At 39.3% G+C, this 22,156-nt stretch overlaps 1 protein-coding gene across 2 annotated transcripts; it reads left to right on the top strand.

Annotated features, from left to right (window-relative positions):
• The first annotated feature begins 13,961 nt into the window (after positions 1-13,961).
• On the top strand, positions 13,962-17,715 carry LOC145769975 (tubulin beta chain-like). Of its 2 annotated transcripts, none has more exons than XM_082581543.1 (6): positions 13,962-14,118; positions 15,715-15,823; positions 15,995-16,313; positions 16,400-16,644; positions 16,770-17,164; positions 17,292-17,715. In XM_082581543.1, the coding sequence occupies exons 1-6, from the start codon at positions 14,062-14,064 to the stop codon at positions 17,505-17,507; spliced, it is 1,341 nt and encodes a 446-aa protein (XP_082437669.1). In that variant the 5' UTR covers positions 13,962-14,061; the 3' UTR covers positions 17,508-17,715. The 2 variants fall into 2 exon arrangements, with proteins under 2 accessions (XP_082437669.1, XP_082437670.1); XM_082581544.1 differs by lacking the exon at positions 13,962-14,118 and adding an exon at positions 15,006-15,156.
• The last annotated feature ends 4,441 nt before the right edge of the window (positions 17,716-22,156 follow it).

Raw genomic sequence — 22,156 nt, 5'->3', positions numbered from 1 at the left:
ATGATTGCATCACAAAAGTCCTGGTAGGCTTCATCCACTTTGATGGTGTGTGGGGGTGGGAGGTACTGCGTAGCTTCGTTTGTGAGGAAGCTGTAGTATTCCCAATCGGCCTTTCTGAAGTTCCATCGCTTGACAGGCTTGCTCGGAATAGGTGTGGCAAGCAAGGGGGCCGTGATTAGCGAGGGTCGGTGTTGAGACCTTGGGAACTTCTCTAACACACGTCTGTCCGGCTGGCGATCATCGGGGTCATCACTTGCGAAAGCCAGGTCTGGGTTCGTGCCAGTGTTCCAACGACCGGAGTGGAAGCTCGGTGCGCCCTTAGGATCGTATAAGAGGGCGAGGTTGTTGTTGGTTGCCCAAGCGGCCAGACTATCTCCGTCGTTGTTGATGGAGTTGTACCCCCAGTCAGTGTGGTGGCAGTTAAACTACAGAGAACTTGTTGAACCGAATATTGAGTTGAAAGATGGTCGATTTGAGATACCTGTACCGTTGAAGGAAGATATTGATTTACCTAACAATTTTGTGTTGGCGTCAGATAGAGCTGCTGCTTTAAGGAAGAAGGCTTTAAAACAACCTGAACATTGTGATTTCCTTACTGACACCATGAAGGATCTTAAATCTAATGGCTATATTGAGCGTGCTGGTGAAGCAGAAAATGTAAAGGGATTCGAATGGTATTTACCTTATTTTGTTACGTCACAGTACTGCGTACGTGAGTTTGAGATATTGATATCTATTCTGGTCATTCATTTTAAAATTGTTGCTTGAAGAGGTTGGTCGCATGCTTAACTGGTTTGCTTAGTGCTTGTCAGCTGGACGAAAATTTCCGTCTTTTATCCAAGTAATCTGTTCTGTAGTGACAAGTTTTAGTGGTGTACGGCGTTGCATCTCATTTTCGACAGCCAGGTGGCTAATTTTACAGAAATACAATTTTGAATAGACGTTTCAAAGGAGTGTTTCTTTTTCGGTCATTACATGCAGACGAACGGATTCGGGAATCTTATGTTACAATTTTCCCACGAAGAGATTATGGTTTACCGCTGTGACCAATGGTCTCTCCACATACAACGGCAGCGATAACTGCGAGTGAAACATCTGGGTCTGCAGGCCAAGTTAAGGCGAGCAAAAAAACAACGAAAATTCAACTTCATCACAATTAAGTTACAAATCAAGAGAACAATTGACGCGTCGGAACATTGCGGCCCTTAGTTATAGCACATAATTATTGAGTCACATCAAAGCTACACAACAGTCGGTGACTCTCCTGCTATAACGGCGCAATACTTACACGAATAATATCTAGAGCAATTGCATGAGACACACAGTAGCAAAAAGCACTAAACAGTATCCAACTAGCTACTTATATATATAATGACGCAAAGCACTGAGTCCGCTATAGAGCATACGCTACTAGGACATGTTGTCGAGTTAGGCATATTGGCGTCCTGCGGATAACACATAGAAAGACGCAGGTTTAAACAGATTTGCGTGATACATATCCACAATATTCACTACAAATTTAAATGAAAGGCAAGGGTGGTACAGATGCCTTCACGACACCCGCTGACAACAGACCAGGGAGAGGGCCGGGTCCAGAATCGCAGTCAAGCATTCGCTACTGGCCAAGATACACGGCTGTAGACACTTTTAAGGAAATTTGAATTTATCTGACGCAGCGTAGTCAACCAAATCGACAGTAAAGTTTTCGCGCATTGTTGAAGTGGTGTTTTCGGAAAATTATTTCATTCACTGGGTGTCGCTAAATGGACAGTAGTCTTTAATCGTGGCGCGCTCAAACCTAGAGTTGAAACATCGTTGCTTGACGTGTGTTCATCCTCCGTGCTATCAAACCGAAGTTTAGAGAACTTCCAATCACTTGCCTTGTAGGCCTAAATATTTTTCTGTAATCTTAGGCATTTGCAATTACAGGATATTGAACGGAAGATATCTTCCTAGCTGGCTATAGTAAGATTGTTGACATTGACAGTAGTCTCTTACTCCATGCTCTCGGCTTGGGGTTGAAAGTCGATAGTGTCATTTTACCTCTCAAGTATCCAAGTCTATCTGGAAGAAACCCCGACCGTAGTCGAAATGTTTTATTATGCGTGGAAACCCTGGTGCAACTCGCAAATTGTATTTGTTTTGGTTACACCAGGGCTGTTAGCATTCGCTTGGGTTATTAGCGGCATTGTCTGTCATTCAGTGTTTGGAACGTTTCAACAAAGCCTTGCAAGGTTGCGCGTTGACTGTGGCTGGCATGCTTGAAGGTGCTGAACTTTGTAGTGCTGAACTCCGACGTGTACGCAGTGAAGAAGAATTTCATCTTGTCTTTGTAAATGCTGAGAGGCTAATGGAGGATTGCAACCTTGAGTCATTGAAACTGTCACGTCCCCAAAAAGATCTCAAATCGTCTTCAGCATGGACATGGCTATGGTCAACCTCCTCAACTTCAAACACCAGAGACGAAATATAGGTCAGAGTATTTTGCAGTCACTGACAGCGCGCTTCTGAGAGCATTTTCAACAAAATGTGGGTATGAATATTCCTGTAAAATGGTGCTGTCCGGTGGCATAGCAAACGGATAAGATCATGTTTTCTTTGGCATTTTTCGGAAATAAAGCTAAGTCTCTTTGTTTTCTTGTTGCTAATTCCTGGCTGAGATGTTTGAATGTTTGGTATTGCAGTTTTGTTTAAAATTAGGCAATTTTTTTAGACTGAAAGCATCATTCTCAAGCATAAAGAGACTGAAAGCATCATTCTCAATATCTTGACGTCACACGCGTGCCAAAGGGGGGGTTGTAACCCCCAAACCCCCTCCCCCCCCCCCCCTTCTGCTACTGACTATTTCAAGTCGACCGATCTTAAGCACTACAAAAGCACTTTTTAGTGGAAAGCTACGATCGCATGTGGTAGACGATTATCCTGAGTTCTCTGACACAGAGTCCCTTGCACAAGAACTATGTTTCTTTCGAAAGCAGTACAATGTAAAGTCGGTGGAAGATTTCGAATGATATTCAAGAAGATGACATCCGCAGTTCGGCAAATGTTTCCGCAAGTAGAACTTTTTGTACGACTTTTGCTCATTTCACCAGCCAGCTCGTGTTCTGCTGAAAGGTCATTTTCAACTATGCGACGTGTCAAAACTTGGTTAAGATCGACCATGACACAGGAACGGCTATATCATGCAATGATCTGCCATGTGCACTACAAGGTTTTGAATTCGATCAACCTCCATGACCTCTCCAAGGACTTCGTTTTGAATACGCCTGAGACTCGTTGCCGAGTGTTTCGACGTCTGCTGGCCAATGCAGACACTGACAATTAAAATATATATGCATCTCATTAGACTTGTACCTACCGCATTTCTTTGTTTGTCAGAACAGACCCCCGATCTTACTAGCTCGCTTCGCTCGTCGCTCCTTCCTACCTTTCTTAGTAAATTTCCTCACCAATTTTAGAGAGCGATCAGCGCCCATGTAGTCATCCCGTTTTACGATAATTACAGTTAAGAAAACTGTTCTCACAAGCTTATTCAATGCGTTATTTCGTTATTGTTTTCGTACAGGTATCTCAAATACGTACGTTACAATCAGAGGACTTCTTTTACTTTAGTCGCGGTTGCACGTTAGCAACCGACATTTTGAAAGAAAAAATCATCTATTGAAACCAAAAAAGGATTATTTGCGAAAATGAAACGTAATCAGACGTTGAAACAATGTAAAAAAGACCAATTTCGAGAGCTGGGTTAACTTACACAATACACAATAGGTTACCGGTATGACAAACAAAACTCAAGTCTCGGACAGAGAAGAATCATTGTTCTGTAAAAGTAAACCTTTACAAAAGTTGTGTTTTCTGACAAAACAAGACTTTCTCCAATGAGTCTCAAAAAATTTAATTCTAAGGTTTTGTTGTGATGTCCAGCATAATCACTTCAACAACTGAAGCAAAAGTCACGTGATATATGGTACTCTCATGGTTTTCAATCAATAATTTATCAGCTAGGCGGAAAATTACGTCACAATGCAAAGACACTTTCTACCCTTCTCATTCTCTGCTAGGTGATGAAATGCATGGCGGTTCGATATTATGAAAACACTTTGTTTCGTTTTATAGAAGCATTTTGTATTTTGCGTATGAACTATATTTACCAGATCGCAAAATCCAGTTTTGCAAATATAAGTGGAACATGGAGTGAGCGTCACGAGCATCTTCTTGCTGAGTGGTTAATACCAACATTAAAACAACTACCAAAGCTTAAAACATTATTTTTGCGACGATCAGTCTGTATTAATGAATTATTTTACGACAAATTTTTGAGTGAGCTTCATTTTTGACATTGTGCGACCGTATCTTTACTGCCACTTGATTTGTATTAGCATCTGGTATTACTATCTGAGTAGACAAAATGAATAGTCAACTCAATGTGGTTCACTGAGAAATTGTATTCAACTGAGAAAATATATAGTTTCCAGTTCTTGAAAGGCACGTGACCAAGCCTTTCCACCTCATAATCAGCGACAGCATAAAAATGTAGCCCATGCATAGCCTAATTACCGTCCACCGTGGGAATAAATTAACATAATGTAATTGGGATAAACGAGAACATTTTAAAGTTTTCTCAGGAAGATACGTCATTACTTTTCCAATTTAGAGGGACTACGAATTCAATAATTGCTTCATTGTATCCACTGTGCTTGGTTTGCAAGAATTTTGAAAATCAATCTTTTTGTAATGGAAAAGAAATGATGGTTTCATTTTTTTGACTTATGGAAATGCGCCCAATATTTTTTTTGAACCTAGGCTTTCACGGGTGTAAGATACTTATTTTCATTCGCCGACAACTACAAGCGACATTGTGTGGTAGATGCGCGTGTCAAAAGTCATCGTTGAGCTGCTGTGACGAAACAGTAAGACTTTTCTTGAATACCGGGACTGATATGAAATCTCCAAGTGAAAAGCTTTTTTGCTGTTATGACAACAATGACGAAGGACAAAGGCTGGACCACGGCGGTTTGTTGAATCCAAACATGTCGCTTATCAGATTTCAAGCCGTTCTGTTACTTACCATTGTGCTAGGCAAAAGATTTCATTGTTTGAAGACAAAGGTTATATTATCGTTTAAAGCAAACACAAACCGATCCTTTGCTCGGCATATTGAACTAACCATTTCTGAAAACAAATAGAATTCTGATTATTTCTAAAGTTAATTTTATCAGCCTTTGTTTCAACATTATTCTCTCATGTTACCATCTCGGCATTTCAATTGTAATACACGAAAAAGCGTGTTGTCAGGGCCGATGGAAGCCTAATTCAGCCTAGGGTTATGTTTCCGAATACCGATGACAACTCCAGCTTCTAAAAACAAAAGCGGTCTCCTAAAAACGGTATAAATAAAAATAATAGGTATAAATCTATAAAGTAAAAATCAAAGAAAATACAATATCTTCTGACAGGTGTCAAACCCACAACAATGCTTGATATGAATGACTCGGTTACACAATACACATGTCTTGAAGCCTAATACAAACGAATTTATTTTCACACAAGTCAGTTCAGTCATAAACAACGAAAAATCGATTTCGATCAACTAGCAGCTAGATCATCTTCAGTTAAGCTTATTCAAATGGAATTTGAACAGAATCAAAATGGGATTTGATTTTGAATATCGTAAAAAGTTTACATAATTATGCCTATAGCTTAAAGTTTGGTAAAACTGGAAGCCTAAGACTGGCGAAGATAAAACGGAGAGTAGAACTTCTAACGATATTTTGAATAGGCTAACACGGTAAAAACAAAATTTGATTCCGTATTGCTTCATCTTCTATCGAGTCTTCTAAAGTTTGTTGATACACCACAGATTGACATATTCTTCCACAACGGAATTATACACTGACAGGTCCCACCTACTGCACCGGGCGGTAAGCCGAGGGCAAACAAGAAGGTGGTCCGCTGTTTGGGGCTCGGTGCCACAAATAGGCTACATGCAACTGGGCCCGTGTCGTAGCCCCACTCCACCATTGCAGACTTAGGGCGTCCAACACCGGTTTGGAGTCGATTTAATGTTTTCCACTTTGCCCAAGGAGCGCTTGCTCCTGGGGGGAGGGACTCTGATGGTGGGACCTTCATTTCAGTGCATGATGGGCCATTTTCGAATAAGTTAGTTGTTTCCAGTGCTCTAAAGAGAGATTCCGTATTGCTGTTGAAATTTGAAGAAACACTTACAGAACGTCCAGTACAATTGCACTCTAGGTCATTGGCTCATTGCTCATTAGCCTACCGTACTGATTATTACAGTATTTCCCGTTTATTACACTCACGGCTAACACCAACAGGCCCACCGGTGGTCTTAATAAGAGGGGACTACTTTTTTCTTCAAATGCTGTAGGCCAGCTACCACAATCAATAATTTTTTATGAATATTTCCTGTATGGCTTTTTCTGTGTGGTTATTTTCTCTATAGATTTTTTCGGTTAAGGCAATGTATCAACCAGCCCTTGGAAAATCCTATAGCGAACCATTCATCACCGTAATCGACCAGAAACTACATGCATGTCAAAGTTTCAAGTATCTCGGGAGTAGGCCTACTCTTTCTAACACAGCCAACATTGACCTGGAAATCAACATGTGGGAGAGGCGGGGAATCAAGCTGCCCACAAGGCTAAAAGTTAAAAAAATGGCCATCTTCGAAAACGAAGGGCGAATATCAAATTTTTTCGGTATGGATATTTTCAATTCGAGATATTTTCTTTCTGGATTTTTACCTACATTGCCTAAAAGCATATCATGTTTATTTGAAGCCACAAACAAAAAATTGAAGCCATCTTGGGGACCAAGCTCACATTTATCTGGTCAGGGGTGGCTGTTTGTTACTGTAAACTGACCAGCAAGTTGCTTCCATTTCAGAGCAAAACAATTGGGTAGAAATTAGGACTGTGGAGTCGGAGGGACTTTGGCTTGTCCGAAGTCAGCCTTTTTTACGACTCTGACTCCAGACACGCTACATGTCACTGCACAGTGCACATATCGCTTCCTGAAAGCTGGGTTACAGCTTGCCAAAGATGAAGTTATGTTTGTGGCTATACCGGTGAGACTTTAGCCTACTACAATTGTTTTCTCTATCAGTTGCTCGAATAGGGCGTTTTTCGTTGTTCAACAAAGTGAAAGTCAAAAAACGTTTACTAAACGTCATCTAAACCACTTTTCACTCTCTATGATGTCACCATTTTAGGCTCATCAATAAATAAATATGGCTGGCTTCATTGTGACGCAACAGCTGTTGCGAGACTAGTGAAATCGATGAACAAGCACAAGCCCACCGTTTGCATTGTCAGGAGAAGCAACCTAGCATTAGTTGACGTTATATCAACATAAACAAGAAGCACCAGCTTTTTCAATCCTTCACTGCAGTGGCTGTTCAGAAATGGCAGAGAAATGTTTCCATAAAATAAATCGCCATGGAAAATAATTAATTAAAGCGGCTGTGATCGATCGTAAAACCTTGACTTGGGAAAGTATAAGACGTTTGTGTCATTAGTAAATGAAATTGGTCTCAAAGGAACACGTTTCATTAGTCAAAATGCTTTGATAGTCTCGTCTCAGTACCTGTTTCTGGAGGTTGATATGTAAATTGATGGAGTACACAAAACAGCGCTAAAGCAATGGAATTAGCATGCCCTGCAACCTAGCCTACTGGTCTGTGTAATTTTTTTTCATCACATGAGAAATTTTTTAAAAAATGTCACGCATTCTTATGAAGGCACACGAACAGGCATGCGTAGTTTGCACCTGCCAAGAGATTGGAATTGTTTGTCCTTGCAATTGGACTTTCTTTAAATAAAAGTTCATTATTATTATGATGATTAATTATTATCTTTGTTCATTGCGTTGTAATATTCAATGGCTTATTTGTCAGTAACAGGAACATAGTTCATGTTTGAAATATGCAAGTAATATACACAGAGTTGCCATCGACAAAGACCCCAAAATAAGGACAACCAAAAAATTAGATTAGCATTTAAAAAACGTTTTTGGACATACTTTGTATTTATACGAGCCGTGTCATATCACATTCCATACTTTTTGCCCGAAGCAATCTGCTCCAGCAACTCCTTGTTGTTAGAAATTGCTTCATGGATCTCACGGCAGCTCAGGTAGGCTATAGGTTTAGCTTTACTTGTAGCTGGGATTTGACTGTCATTTCACTAAATCTGTTCCTTTCCTTGATCCACTGCGCCGAAACAAGAGAGAACACTTTTTGGAAATGGTGAACAACTCCTGGAAGCTCGTTTTTAGAACCTTAGCATGCTCTTCATCGAGTGTTCTTTGTAGTTCGTCTGTTGTTGCTCAAAAAACCCTGAACACTGGCGTTGCAATATTTTGATCTTGCAAGATTCAATTATCTCTGCCAGTTCTGGAAACAATGCAGTTGACTTTGCAGGAGTAACAGTGGTTTATTGAAGAGCAAGAGAGCGCTGTGGAGGAATGATACGATGATTAGTGACTCTTCTGATTTGAAGAAATCCTCCAATATTCTTGGTGGATGTTTCAGCAAAAGAGAATGCGCTTTGAGTGGTTCCCAGTGATCGATCATTCGCTCGAGTATAGCATAAAGTGTGGTCTATCGAGTCGGCGTGTATGTTGGTAGAGTCGAGTAGTTGCTATCAAGCTCCTCACAGAAATGCTTGAGCCCCAACGTTCTACCAGTTTGGCTTTTGAAGTAGATACCAATCTTCAGTACGATTGTTTCTATGTTAAGTGTGAGGCGCTTTGATCTCTTCTCTGCTGCATCATGCAAAATATGAGCAGGGCAGCCGACTAGGATCAGATGCAATGTTTGCTCTTTGAGACGAGAGAAGACGTTGTTTTTTCCACTATGCTGTGATCCTCCAAAACTCACTGTTGCATTATAGGCACAAAAGGATGACAGCTGTTTCATGTTCAGGCCATTCTCTTGAATAGAGGAGAGAATAAAGTTCGTGATCTGTGCCGAGGTCTAGCCTGGCATTGATCGCAGGTCAAGAAAACGCACCCGCACTCCAACTTTGGCGTTGAAGAATTCTGATGACTAGAGAAAACTAATTAGACTAATTTTAGAATATTATGCAACACTGGATACCATTACCAAAGGAAAACGATCGAAGTTCTGTAATTGTTGAAAATAAGACAAAATAAGGACGCAAGTCGAAAATAAGGACATTTCCTAGAAATAAGGACATTTAGGTTTTCTAAGACATGACCGTTCAAAATAAGGACAAATCTTAGAAATAAGGACGGTATGGCAACCCTGAATATACACAATGCTTTTGACTTGCTCGACCAGCATTCTGTCAATTGTAATATTTAAACTTGGTACGTTTTCTTTTCTTGTAATAATCATCGTTTTTGTCTTGTTTGTGTTGATTTTCATGTTATATTCCTTTCCAATATTGTTCACTTTTTCTATTATTATTTGGAGAGCTTCTGCTGATTCCGCCAATAAAACAGTATCGTCTGCATACCGTAGGTTGCATATGTTCATACCTCCTATGCTGATACCCTCCATTCCATCAATCTGTCTGAAAAAAAAGCTTTACCTATCTGGGACACACAATAACTGAAAATGGCAGATGCGATACGGAAATATCGAGACGAATAGAAACAGCAAGAAACAACTTCGTAAAAATGAAAAAGACATTAACAACACGCAAAATTAACATCAACACTCGAAAACGAATTGCGAAATGCTCTATATGGACTACGTTAGCCTACTCTACAATGCAGAAACATGGACACTGTCATCACAGATGGTTAAACGACTTGAGGCATTTGAAATGTGGATTTATAGAAAAATGCTTAAAATTTCATGGAAGGATAAAATCACAAACAAAGATGTACTATCCAGAATACAAAACAAAGTGGAAGTGTACAAACAATTAAATCAAGAAAATTGAAATATTTTGGCCACATGATTCGCAATAATTCTATTCAAAGACAACAACTAGAAGGAAAAATGAACGGCAAACGAAATAGGGGCAGACCACCAAAAATTTGGACTAATGATATTGAAGACTGGTCAGGACTTAACTACAAAACTGCAGTAGAAAAATCTTACAACAGAGAAACTTGGCGTCTCATTGCCTCCAACCCTCGACGAGAGGAAGGAACTTAATGATGAGGATGATACACAATGCAAAATTTACACAAGTTCCCATACCGACAGGGAGACAACGAGACGACCATACGGTCCACTAATCAATTTACTGGATGAGTAGGCTACCGCAGTAGGCTATAATCCGTTAAATACCATCCCATGGTTAATACGACTAAACCCATATTGCATCGAAATAGAATTTTCCTAATCATTCCCCGTCATAAAAACCTCTCGGTTAATACATCTAGTGACCGGTTAATGCAGCAACTTGCCAATTTTCAGGCATATTGTTATCACTGTGTATAAATATTGGCCTAGTAGGCTATAATGTTTTATTTTTGTTTTATTATCTTTATCCTGCATTGCCGGAAAGCGGACTTGAGCGCTAAATGCATTGATGTAGCCTACGCCTTCCGATGTACACCTGACCCACGCTGCAGCCGACGGCAATGTCTGTTTCCGGTTGTCTACTCTACTTATGACTTAAATTTGGTACTACCCTGTACCCATTACTCGAAATCGATCACTGGGTAGAGGCAATTACTGTAAAGTTTCTTGCCCAGAGAAACAACAGCAAGTGCGGGTGGCTAGAGTCGAACATGTAGGCTCTCGACTGCGAGCCCAACGCTTACTACTGAAACAAATGCAATTAAAATTATCTGTAGTTGCAGCCAGTGGCGTAGCTAAGGAAGGTGCCGCCCGGGGCGGATTCAGATTTTGCCGCCCCTTCAAGAAAAAGCATGTGAAAATAAAATTTTTTTAATTGATTTAAAGTAGAATTATTGTATGTTTTGAACCAGTAGCGTAGCCAGTAATTTTGAAAGGGGGGGTTTTAAGGGCCGGCGGGCGAAGCCCGACGGCGTCCTCGCCAAAGACGACACCCAGCGGCGGGGGGCTGGGGGGCCTCCTCCAGAAAATTTTGAAAAATTACTTTGGATTTGGTGCATTCTGAGAGCATTTTCAACAAAAATGTGGGTATAAATCCCCTAGTATAAATATTTCTGTAAAATGATGCTGTCCGGTAGCATAGCAAAAGGATAAGATCATGTTTTCTTGGAAATTTTTTGGTAACTTAATAAAGCTAAGTCTCTATGTTTTCTTGTTGCTAATTCCTGGCTGAGATATTTGAATGTTTGGTATTGGCAAAACTCGCTCTTTTAATGGAGTTTCGATTAAAATTAGGCAAACTTTGTTTTAGAGACATAGAGACTGAAAGCATCATTCTCCATATCGTGACGTCACATGCGTGCCAAAGGGGGGGTTGTAACCCCCAAACCCCTCCTCTCCCTTGGCTACGCCACTGTTTTGAACGTTGCCATTCTGTTTGCTTTTATTTTCCGTGTACTTTTGCATTATCAACAAAAAAACAAAACGTCCTGTCTGAAAGCGCCGCCCCCCAGACGTGCCGCCCGGGGCGGTCCGCCCCTCCGCCCCCCCAAGCTACGCCACTGGTTGCAGCAGAACTTTTGTTGTTGTATTTTCATCCCTTTCTTAGGCTACAGGGATGATTAGCCTAATTGATGTTTCAGAAAAATCAATTTTTTCAATCTCCCCTCATATATCCAAACTAGGCTCGTCTCAAGGTTACTTTTGTTTGTTTCTTTGTTCTATTATCTTTATCCTGCATTGCGGGAAAGCGGGCTTGAGCGCTAAATGCATCGATGTACGCCTTCCGACGTACACCTGACCCACGCTGGAGCCGACTGCAATGTCTGTTTCCGGTTGTCTACTCTACTTATGAGTATGACTTAAATTTAGTACTAACACTGGGTAGAGGCAATTATCGTAAAGTTTCTTGACCAGAGAAACAACAGCAAGTGCGAGTGGCTGGAGTCGAACATGCAGGCTCTCGACTGCGAGCCCAACGTACTAACCACTCGGCCACTGCTGCCGACTATATATTTACAACTACTTTACAGCAGTTTATATATGTAAAAATTACGCTGGTGGTAATCTTTTTTGAATAGTATTGTGACTGAACAAAATCATTATTTTCTATCGATTTGGGTATTTTGGGCTTGTTTTTACGAAGCAACCTGGCAACGCTGACTGCCTCCACAACTGAAAAACCTAACATAGCTTTTGCAGAGTTGCCAGATATAACAATTTGTAAAATTTAAAACTATTTAGTGCTGACAAAATAAGTTTGGAACCAAACTAAAATTTCGTGAAATTTAGTGTAATTTAAAACAATTTGGTGCCGACAAAAATAAATTTAGAACTAGACAAAAATTTGGTAAAATCTTGTGTAATCTGAACAAAATTAAACAATTTGATACAAAAAGTCTAACAATTTGATGCAATTTTCAATTTCAATTAATTTTCAATTTATTTCAATTACAAAAAAAACAAAAAGAGAGCAAAATCTAACCACATCCTCTAGGTTGGCAATAGAAAGTGTTTGCCATTTTGAGAAATGTGTATCCTTGACTGACCGTTGTTTTTGTTGTACCTGGTTAACCAAACTGTGGACATCAAAAGTGACAAAAAAACAATGCTTTTTAATGTCATAAAAGCATGTGTCTTTGAGACATTTTCTCTTATATTATTATTGATGACACAATAATGTGTTAGTTCAAGTTTATAGCTACGATTTATAAGATTTTAAAATAATGGTGTGATTCTGTGGCATTAGGTGAAATTTAATGAGATTTTTTGTGACAAACTTTTTTGGGAATCTGGCAACGCTATTAGCCTAGCCTACAGTTTGCATTATTACAATGTACTGTCATCAACTCATCATCGTTATGTTCCTTCCTCGTATTGAAGGTTGGATACAATGCGCCATTGTTCTCGACCATGAGCTGTTTGTACTGCATTTTCATAACTTAATTTTGTCCATTTAGTGATGTTTGATGTCCAAATCATTCTTGGTCTGCCTTTGTTTGTTTTACCGTTTATCTTCCCTTCCATTAATGATCTTTGTAACGAGTTTTGTCTTTTGTGTGTAACGAGTATTTTGTGTGTCCGAAATACTTCAATTTTCTTCTTTTGACTATTTGTAGGAGAATTTTGCTTGAATTGAATTTGGATAATGCTTCATCGTTATAGTGATCTTGTTTCCATGAATTTTTTTAACATTTGCCTGTATGACCAGAGCTCGAAGGCATCGATCCGTTTTTTCATTTTTTGTGTTTTTCAATTTTTTGTACAGTACCAATGTACAGTAGGCTACCTATACCAAAACCATCAAAATTTGTATTGCCTACTGTTTAAAGGGAAACCTCGAGAAATGCCAGTCCAAAGATTTGTGTGAAGAATTTAATCCCCTCTTGCAATGTGAATGAAACGGATGAAATTTGTGACATTTGTCAGTTATGGAGATTTTTGTTGACGTTCAGGCTATTTACAAAGGATTGTTGTAAAAAAATTTATCATTGCTGTTGTTTTCCGACAAAGAAAAAATAAGTTGAATTTAAATTATTGTTGCAGTATGTGATGAATGTTGTTCTCATTGTGTTTTTTTGGTCATTCGAACAAGTAAATGAAAAATACTGTATCATTGAACTAAACTAGATTATAAATCATGTTATGTTTGGCAATTATAGATTCAGAAACTTGATGTCACGCTTCTCTGACCACCGTCTTCGTAACCGTAGAAACTAAACGGTCATAACAACCTTTCCTGAACGTTAATCCAAGGCAAGCTCAGACAAAACGGGACTCGTCAATCAATTTGTACTGTTGCCAGGCGAGACCAACTCGTTGCTACGTGCTGCTCAGCAACCGCTGGTACATCGAGAGATCGGATCTATTAACGTCACGCGACGAAAAAGGCGTTCAACATAAAGAAACAAACGGGATATTACGTCACTGAGGAAGACAAACATCGTGCTTAAAATTCTCGTCCGTTGGAACTTTGCTTCATTCTGTGCCGAGCTATTTGAATTGTTTTTAAGTCGATTTGTATTTATTCCCTAACAAGCAATATGCGTGAAATCGTCCATCTTCAAGCCGGACAATGCGGTAACCAAATTGGTGCCAAGGTAAGACTTTGTTGGTTTCTAAAGTATAGCGGTATTTCTGTAGATAGCAGATCTGTTACGTTTAAAAGTGACGTAGCAGCTGCTTTGAAACACATCCTGTCACTTATGCTGAGATTACTTTGAAACTTACGAGGAGTTCACTTTGTTCTATCACAAATCATATATGAAACTCAAATAACACAAACGATTAAAAAATGTTGAACATTGTGCAATTTGGCTAGTGTGTAACCTGATTTGTCACATTTTGCAGAAATTTCCAGGTTTTTCTAACTTTGGGCGAACATTTAAATAAATTTTTCTAAAAATTAGATTTTTACGCTTTCTTTACTCTTTTCCCCAGATGACACAATAGGTTTTAACATCCTCACATGTTAAAAAACAAAGAAAATTTGATTTCGAAGATTTTAGTCAGACTGTTAATTTTTCAATAACAGTCTGATTTAGCGTTTTTCAACTTACTTTTTCTCATTTGCTATTGCTTCCCCAAGGCAACAAAAAAGTTTTATGTCATTAGGAAACTGCAAAAAGTAAAAACATCTCAAGAAATGTCAGTCAAGCACGAGCAGTAGCTGTAATCAAAATGTGACAAATCAGGCGGCATCTCCAGGTGGCCATGGTGTAACTAAATCATTTATATGGATGTGGCACAACAAAGTTGGCTTAGGCTAATCCCATGGAAACGTTTATTGTTTATTTAAAAATTTCTATTCAAAATGTCGAAACAACGTCTTCTAAGAAAAATTCCATGCAATTTCGAATTTCAACCCTGCGCGGATCATTGTTAAACGCTTCGCGCTAATTTTCGAAATGTCTTGAAGCAAAAAAGCGGGAAGCGCAAGTATAAAAGCGGATGAATATGTTAAGCGATTTCTAAACTGTTGATCAGAGTGAGCGGTGCCTACTGATTGCTGAAGTCTCGAATTGCGTTACTGTTGATATCACAAACTAAGAAGTTCACTTTCAGTATTGTTTTTGATCAAAATGCGTGAAATAGTTCATTTACAAGCCGGTCAGTGTGGAAATCAGATCGGAGCCAAGGTAAAGTGACAGCAGTGTAGAAGTTAACAATCTACTTATAAAGTGAAAACTAATCTAGGTTTTTTACTGGTTTCGTGTCCTGTGTTAAGCGAAAGCTTGTTAAACGTTCACTTTATTCATAGTTTTGTTGGTTATGTTTTTACTACGACAAATTCAGCAAATTGTTTGAAGCATTTCCAGATAGTGGTTGACTTTCAACAGCATCCATTAGAAGTCACGTGGTAGATGACGCGTATGGTAAAATGGCGTCGCGTGTGAATCTTTAAAGAGAGCGATGAGTTTTTGTGCTAAATTCGCTCGGTTAACGGGCTGGTGGATTTATTAAAGTTTTGAAAGTTAACATGCCGTGTTGGCTTATGTGTCTCATTGAGTGGGTTCTTGGCAAACTGGGTGAGTCGAACAGGCACTAAAGCATGTCGTTGAAACCCATGTCGCTTGGTTTCTGCTTGAAACTGCGAGCGGATACGTTTTCCTAGCAATGCTGTATAGCATTGCGTTCACTGTTTAGATTAGGACTTAGTATTGATTTTAAACTATAAATAAACTTTTATTTTCCAGTTCTGGGAAGTTATTTCCGATGAACACGGCATTGACCCAACTGGAACTTACCATGGTGACAGCGATCTCCAACTTGAGAGAATCAATGTCTACTACAATGAGGCCACTGGTAATACACTTTTGTTTGCTCGTTTCATACCTTTTTCATTAGAAATTGGGGTTTCACATCTCCGCAGAACTTTTGCATAACCTTTGATGAAGCTAGTCCGGTGTGTAACCAGGGCCTTACATCAGCTGTCTGCTGATTTTACTCTTCACTTGACTTTCTGTTGTCTTGCAGGTGGCAAATACGTTCCCCGTGCCGTCCTTGTTGATCTTGAGCCTGGTACCATGGACTCCGTTCGATCCGGTCCATTCGGTCAAATTTTCCGACCAGACAACTTCGTCTTTGGACAGAGTGGAGCTGGTAACAACTGGGCCAAGGGTCACTACACAGAGGGTGCTGAGCTTGTTGACTCAGTCCTCGATGTCGTACGCAAGGAAGCTGAGAGCTGCGATTGCCTCCAGGGATTCCAACTTACACATTCACTCGGCGGTGGTACCGGATCTGGAATGGGAACACTTCTCATTAGCAAAATCCGTGAGGAATACCCAGACAGGTATGCTTGGTTACTGCTATGGGTCTGTGGCTTTTCCATTTCTATTAAAGTATTACAATTTTTACGTAGTCACTTGTTTGTTTCAGAATCATGAACACCTTCAGCGTAGTACCATCACCAAAGGTGTCTGACACCGTTGTAGAGCCTTACAATGCCACCCTTTCCGTGCATCAACTCGTTGAAAACACAGATGAAACTTATTGCATCGATAACGAGGCTTTGTACGACATCTGCTTCCGAACCCTTAAACTTACCACCCCAACATACGGCGACTTGAACCACCTTGTGTCTGCAACCATGTCTGGTGTCACCACCTGTCTTAGATTCCCAGGTAACTACAAATTTTAATTTCACAGTAGAAACCTTGCTAGAGCTTTAGTAATAGCTTTTGTCATCTATTGGTACTGCCCATGTATCCGCAGTAAAGTTAGCAGCCTAACACTGTTCTTTCTCCAGGTCAGTTGAACGCTGATCTTCGTAAATTGGCCGTCAACATGGTTCCATTCCCTCGTCTCCACTTCTTCATGCCCGGATTCGCCCCCTTGACCAGCCGAGGCAGCCAGCAATACCGCGCCCTCACCGTCCCAGAGCTCACCCAACAGATGTTCGATGCCAAGAACATGATGGCAGCTTGCGATCCACGACACGGACGATACCTTACCGTTGCCGCCATGTTCCGTGGCCGCATGTCCATGAAGGAGGTCGACGAACAGATGTTGAACGTCCAAAACAAGAACAGCTCCTACTTCGTTGAATGGATTCCCAATAACGTCAAGACCGCCGTCTGTGACATCCCACCACGTGGTCTTAAAATGTCTGCCACATTTATTGGCAACAGCACAGCCATTCAGGTATTGTTTTTACAGTGCAATGTAAATGATTTTACTTTTGTCAACCTAAAACTGTATTTCAATAACTCGGCTATTTGGGTTCTCGGAACTATCACCAGCTCCTATATTTTCATGCTTTTTTCAACAGGAACTCTTCAAGCGTATCTCGGAACAATTCACTGCTATGTTCCGACGAAAGGCTTTCTTGCATTGGTACACTGGTGAGGGTATGGACGAGATGGAATTCACTGAAGCCGAAAGCAACATGAACGACTTGGTCAGCGAATACCAGCAATACCAGGATGCCACCGCCGAAGAGGAAGGAGAGTTCGACGAGGAGGAAGAAGAAGGAGATGAAGCTTAAATGATTCCACCGTTTACACATTGTTAAGTTTTTAAGAATAGCGTTAACTTACATTTCCCAGTTACATTTCCCAGTTACATTTTGTTCTCGATTTTCCGTTTCTACAAAGAAATTTTGTTTGATCTCGATTTTCCGTTTCGATACGCTTTTTGCCTTTCCATTTCTTAGTGTGGAGAAGTGAGCAACAATACAACAGCAATTCAAAGAACTCGTTTACATGATGTGTCAATCAGAATGCGTGAGGTTGCCTTTGTTACCAGCAAATAAATCACTTATAGGCTGCTAGTGCGCTTTCAGAAAGTCCATTTTAGATTTGTTCTCGAAGTCCCTCCCAGTCCTTTATTACAGTCCAGTCCTATAAAAAGGTAGTCCAGCAAATTGTTTACATCGAGGTTACGGCTGTGTAGGCCCACTCGTTTCTCTTTTGTTTAATGTTTTCGGCTATTTGAAAAAAATGTAAGTATTGCTACAGAAGCTGGATATTCCATGGCATCACGCGAGCCCCTATTTACCGCTTCCAAAGCCTTAGTTGGCTCACATTTCTATTTAGAGGCCCACCCATGTTCAGTTGGTTCAGCGTTTATCGCCAATTTCAAATTAAAAAAATGTGACAACAATGTTACAAAAACTCGACATTTTATAGCTTAGCATTTTATTTGCATCCATCGGTTATATGACTACAGTAGAATTCGCCTGTAACGGCTTCGTTTATAACGTCAATTCGCCTATTACGTCACATTTCGCTCGGTCCCGGCAGAATTATCTTTTACGTACATTGTAGTTCGGCTACAACAGCATCGCTTATAACGTCAATTCGCATGTAACAATACCCTTTATTAGTCCCCAGACGTCTTTTATTCGTTTATAACGTCACTTTAAGCCATCACCTTCACCACGAGGGTCAGTCTTTTAATCCAGTTAGCGCTGCTGCTTGCAAAATGTCTTTCCTTTATTTTGCTACGTCGTTCTCAGCAGGGACTTTAACTGAATTAACTTTTTTCCCGCGTGAAAAACTATCACGTGTAAAAAGCAGCTCTACAGCTGACCTTTAAACAACTCAAAGCAACAGTTGTACGTGCACTCGTGCAGTACTGTATAAAGTGTATAGGCCTACTGTATAAATCCGAAGTCACGACAATAGCGAGCAAATCCTACATTATTTAGCAAAAGCTGAACGTTATGTGGTAGAGAAATCCGTGTCAAAACCGAAACAGCTGAAGATCAATGCCTTTTTTGCTAATAAACAATGAACTTTACTACTGTATGTAACGAGCTGTATTGCGCAAATTTCGCTGTACCTTTCGCTGTAGTTTTTTTTTTTTTAATAATTTCTCTGTTTACTGTATTTTCTGTGTGTTTTTTGTCAGTTTGGTGGTAGGCCTACACAGTAAACCTGACTGGATTATACACCTCTTTCTTTAATCAAAAGACAGTTTTGGAATAGTTTGCGGTAGTTCGGCTATAACGTCAGTTTTTGCAAATCCCCTAGAGGTGCCGTTATAGGCGAATTCTACTGTATTTTACATTAGCGAAACCAGCAGATTTGTGCTATTTTAAGAGTTTACAGAAGAAATTAATTAACCGGGTACGCTTTCTTGGAAATTGTCTTTTAATGGTTGATAGCATAAGACTTAATGTGCAAAATTAAATGCTTGTGAAACGACGAAGATGTTCAATAAAGGCATCCAAAAACGTTGACAGGGATTATCCAAAGTATACTTTTGCATTCGAGATGAATTTTTAATTCAGAAACTTTTTAGGAGGCGAGCTTGTATACAGAGGGAAACTCCACGTCGGCCAATTTATTTGTAATTACCTTGTTGAAGTGGGATGTTTTGCATTCAACCCAGTGTCTTACTGGGCTATCATAGGCCGAAAATGACGATGATGAAAATGCTTTAGTTATTACAGTTAAACTCCATAGCTCTTTGTTATTGAGTCCCAACAGATTGTGGAATCAGTTTCATGGGTCCCACTCGGCATAAAATCATAAAATTTATCATTTTTTGAAAAAACCATAAAATAGTCATAAAATTTTACCTCAGTCATAAAAAATCATAAAAATTGCAGCTCATTTGATTTGGTGATTTAAAAAAGTTAATTTTTTATGTGGACTGTTTTTAAAAGCAGAAGTGGTCTTGGATACCTAGTGTCGAATTCAGAAAAACACTTTGGAACAATCTCAAAGAATGAGAATACGAACAATCTTTTCTGAATTCGACACAAAAATTCACGAAGCCCTGTTTATCAAATCTTTCAATCCAACACTTAACAGTCAGCTTTTTGCCGCAGGATCCTATCTGTTAAACGTCTTTAATTAAATATCACATGTTGTGCCGTTATCAGTTTTGTTGCGTAATCAATTCTCTAGCAGTTCTTACTTCATTGTAGTACAAATCATTTCTCAAACTGCTTGACAAGGGCTTGATGTTAGCCGAAAACGTTTGCAATTTTTAGATATTTTTCCTGTGTATCATGATAAACGCCGTGTTGTTGCTTGGTTTCGTTTGCTTATGGTATATTAGTTAATAATCAAAATTGCTTGAAATCCCTCCCTTAAGTCGCTGGTATCTCGTCAGTAGTGTGGATTACTTTCAAACTTTTTTGGCGAATGTAACTTCAGTTAAGCAATATAATGTGGCCGGTGCAAAAGCATAAAAATAGCATAAAATAAGCAAAAAGATCATAAAAAAAGTCAATTTTTGTCATAAAATCATAACAAAAAATAAGATTTGTGGAGTGGGACACCTGCAGTTTGATGTTTTTGATCTGAATTCACAACCTATGGTTTGATAAACATAGCATCTATACTAAAAAGTAGAGACCCACTAGTGCGTTTTGGAGGGGAACGCGATGGTAGGGGAAGGTATGAACCCATGACCATACCTGACCCATGAACCACCCCCTTCCAAATTCGAATAAAACCTTATAGTAGATTTTTTATCAACTAAATAAGTTGCATTTAGTTCAATTGTATTTCTTGGAAAGTTCTGGATGGAATCTTTTAAAATTTTGCAAGTTAGAGGTTGGGGTGTGATTTTGAGGTGTTTTAGTAAAATTTCTCGTTTGCGTTTGGAGCTTTACAGAAACTTAAATACAGCTAGCATTGAGATATAAAATTCAGAAATTGTAATGGGCTATATAGTGCAGGATTTAGTACAATTCATTTAGACTTTACTTCATTCTAATTAAGTAAAGCTAAGATGGAACTTTGTCTCCAACAGTTCTGACCGATGATCCACCAAAAGTGTTGTCCCTTGAACCACATAGTTCATGGGTTAGCACAATGCCTAATTGAGGAACAATAAACATGTTTCATTTATTTTTTATTTTAGAAATTATTGTGTATTGTAAGTAGAGTGTAAAGTATTTTATAATGACTAGCAAAGCTGGTGATGCCTTATCAATTGTTTTTGTCCTCCCCCCACCACTTGCAGGAACGACAAAACAAACAGTCGACATTAAAAAGTTTTGAACCGACTTTTCGCAGTTTAATATTGCTTAATCTATTTTTGCAAACTGTTAGCAGTGTGCGCATTTGACAGTGTATTTATTGTATCATAAAAGTTTGCTCTAAACATCTTTAAGGTCATACTTATCAGAGTGGTTCAAGGGTCCAAACGCGTTTGCACCCTTGAACCACTCTGATCACCGTCAATGTTGTCAAATATTTTTGTTGATCCTATAATTATATGTGGTTGAGTTTTTTACACAATATACTGAAGTGATCACGCTATGTTGTGTGGAAGTTTCCTCATCATAGAGTGATTGGTTAACCAACTATAGCTTTTAATGTGAAAAAGTGGCTAATCAGTCCATACCTTCCCCTACTCACACGTCCCTGTAAGGTAGGCTTTCTTTTTCGTTATATGTGTTCAGAGTGCGATAATTTTTGTTTGAAATACCCCAATAAATTGCATTCGATATTTAAACTTTCAAAGAGAGGTTCAGTATGTGCTTTAATCTGAAGACATTGCCTGTGAATCGAACTATGACAGTTTTTACTTATCAGTTCAGGCCTTCAATCATGCTTTTCATATTTAGATATCTAATAATTCAATCCAAAAGTACAGTGACACACTCAAAGACCCAGGGATGGAGGAATCATTTTAAAAGTAGGTGGGCCCAGAGGCACAGCTGTCAAAGTCAATCCAACTTCTGAGGGGCAAAGCCCTTCAGACCTCCCATAACCTTGTTGCATTCCTAATACCTGACATCTTTAATAATAACTTAACTCTTGAAATTGTGTTTTCATGATTACCTTTCGTGCCAACAAGATAGCTTTGGGTCCTATTTGGCCAAAATATTTACAAAATTGTTAAATTTCTCTATACACAAATAAAAAGGCAACAATGCAGTACACACACAGTTATAATACAACCTGGGAGCAATAATCTGCAGCATTATACAGTAGGCTACGGTACGTGCATATGTAATGATATCATTATTTTAACTATAGAGACCATAGAAAATAATTATATTGATTGATAGATTGCTTCACCAACCACACCCACACGTGCTGCCCATCAATTGTGGGCTCAACAGAAAAGTTTGAAGATTGGATTTCATCATTGAGCGATCAAAGATAATCAAACTAGTGTGAATAAAATGAGTGAAGACCTTTTTTGGAATTCCCTTTCTGATTTGCC

Source organism: Aplidium turbinatum, chromosome 5 (genome assembly GCF_918807975.1).
Source record: "Aplidium turbinatum chromosome 5, kaAplTurb1.1, whole genome shotgun sequence".
Classification (NCBI taxonomy): Eukaryota; Metazoa; Chordata; class Ascidiacea; order Aplousobranchia; family Polyclinidae; genus Aplidium; species Aplidium turbinatum.
The sequence above is the reverse complement of the archived record's forward strand: the minus strand, read 5'-3'. Positions and strand labels throughout refer to the sequence as shown.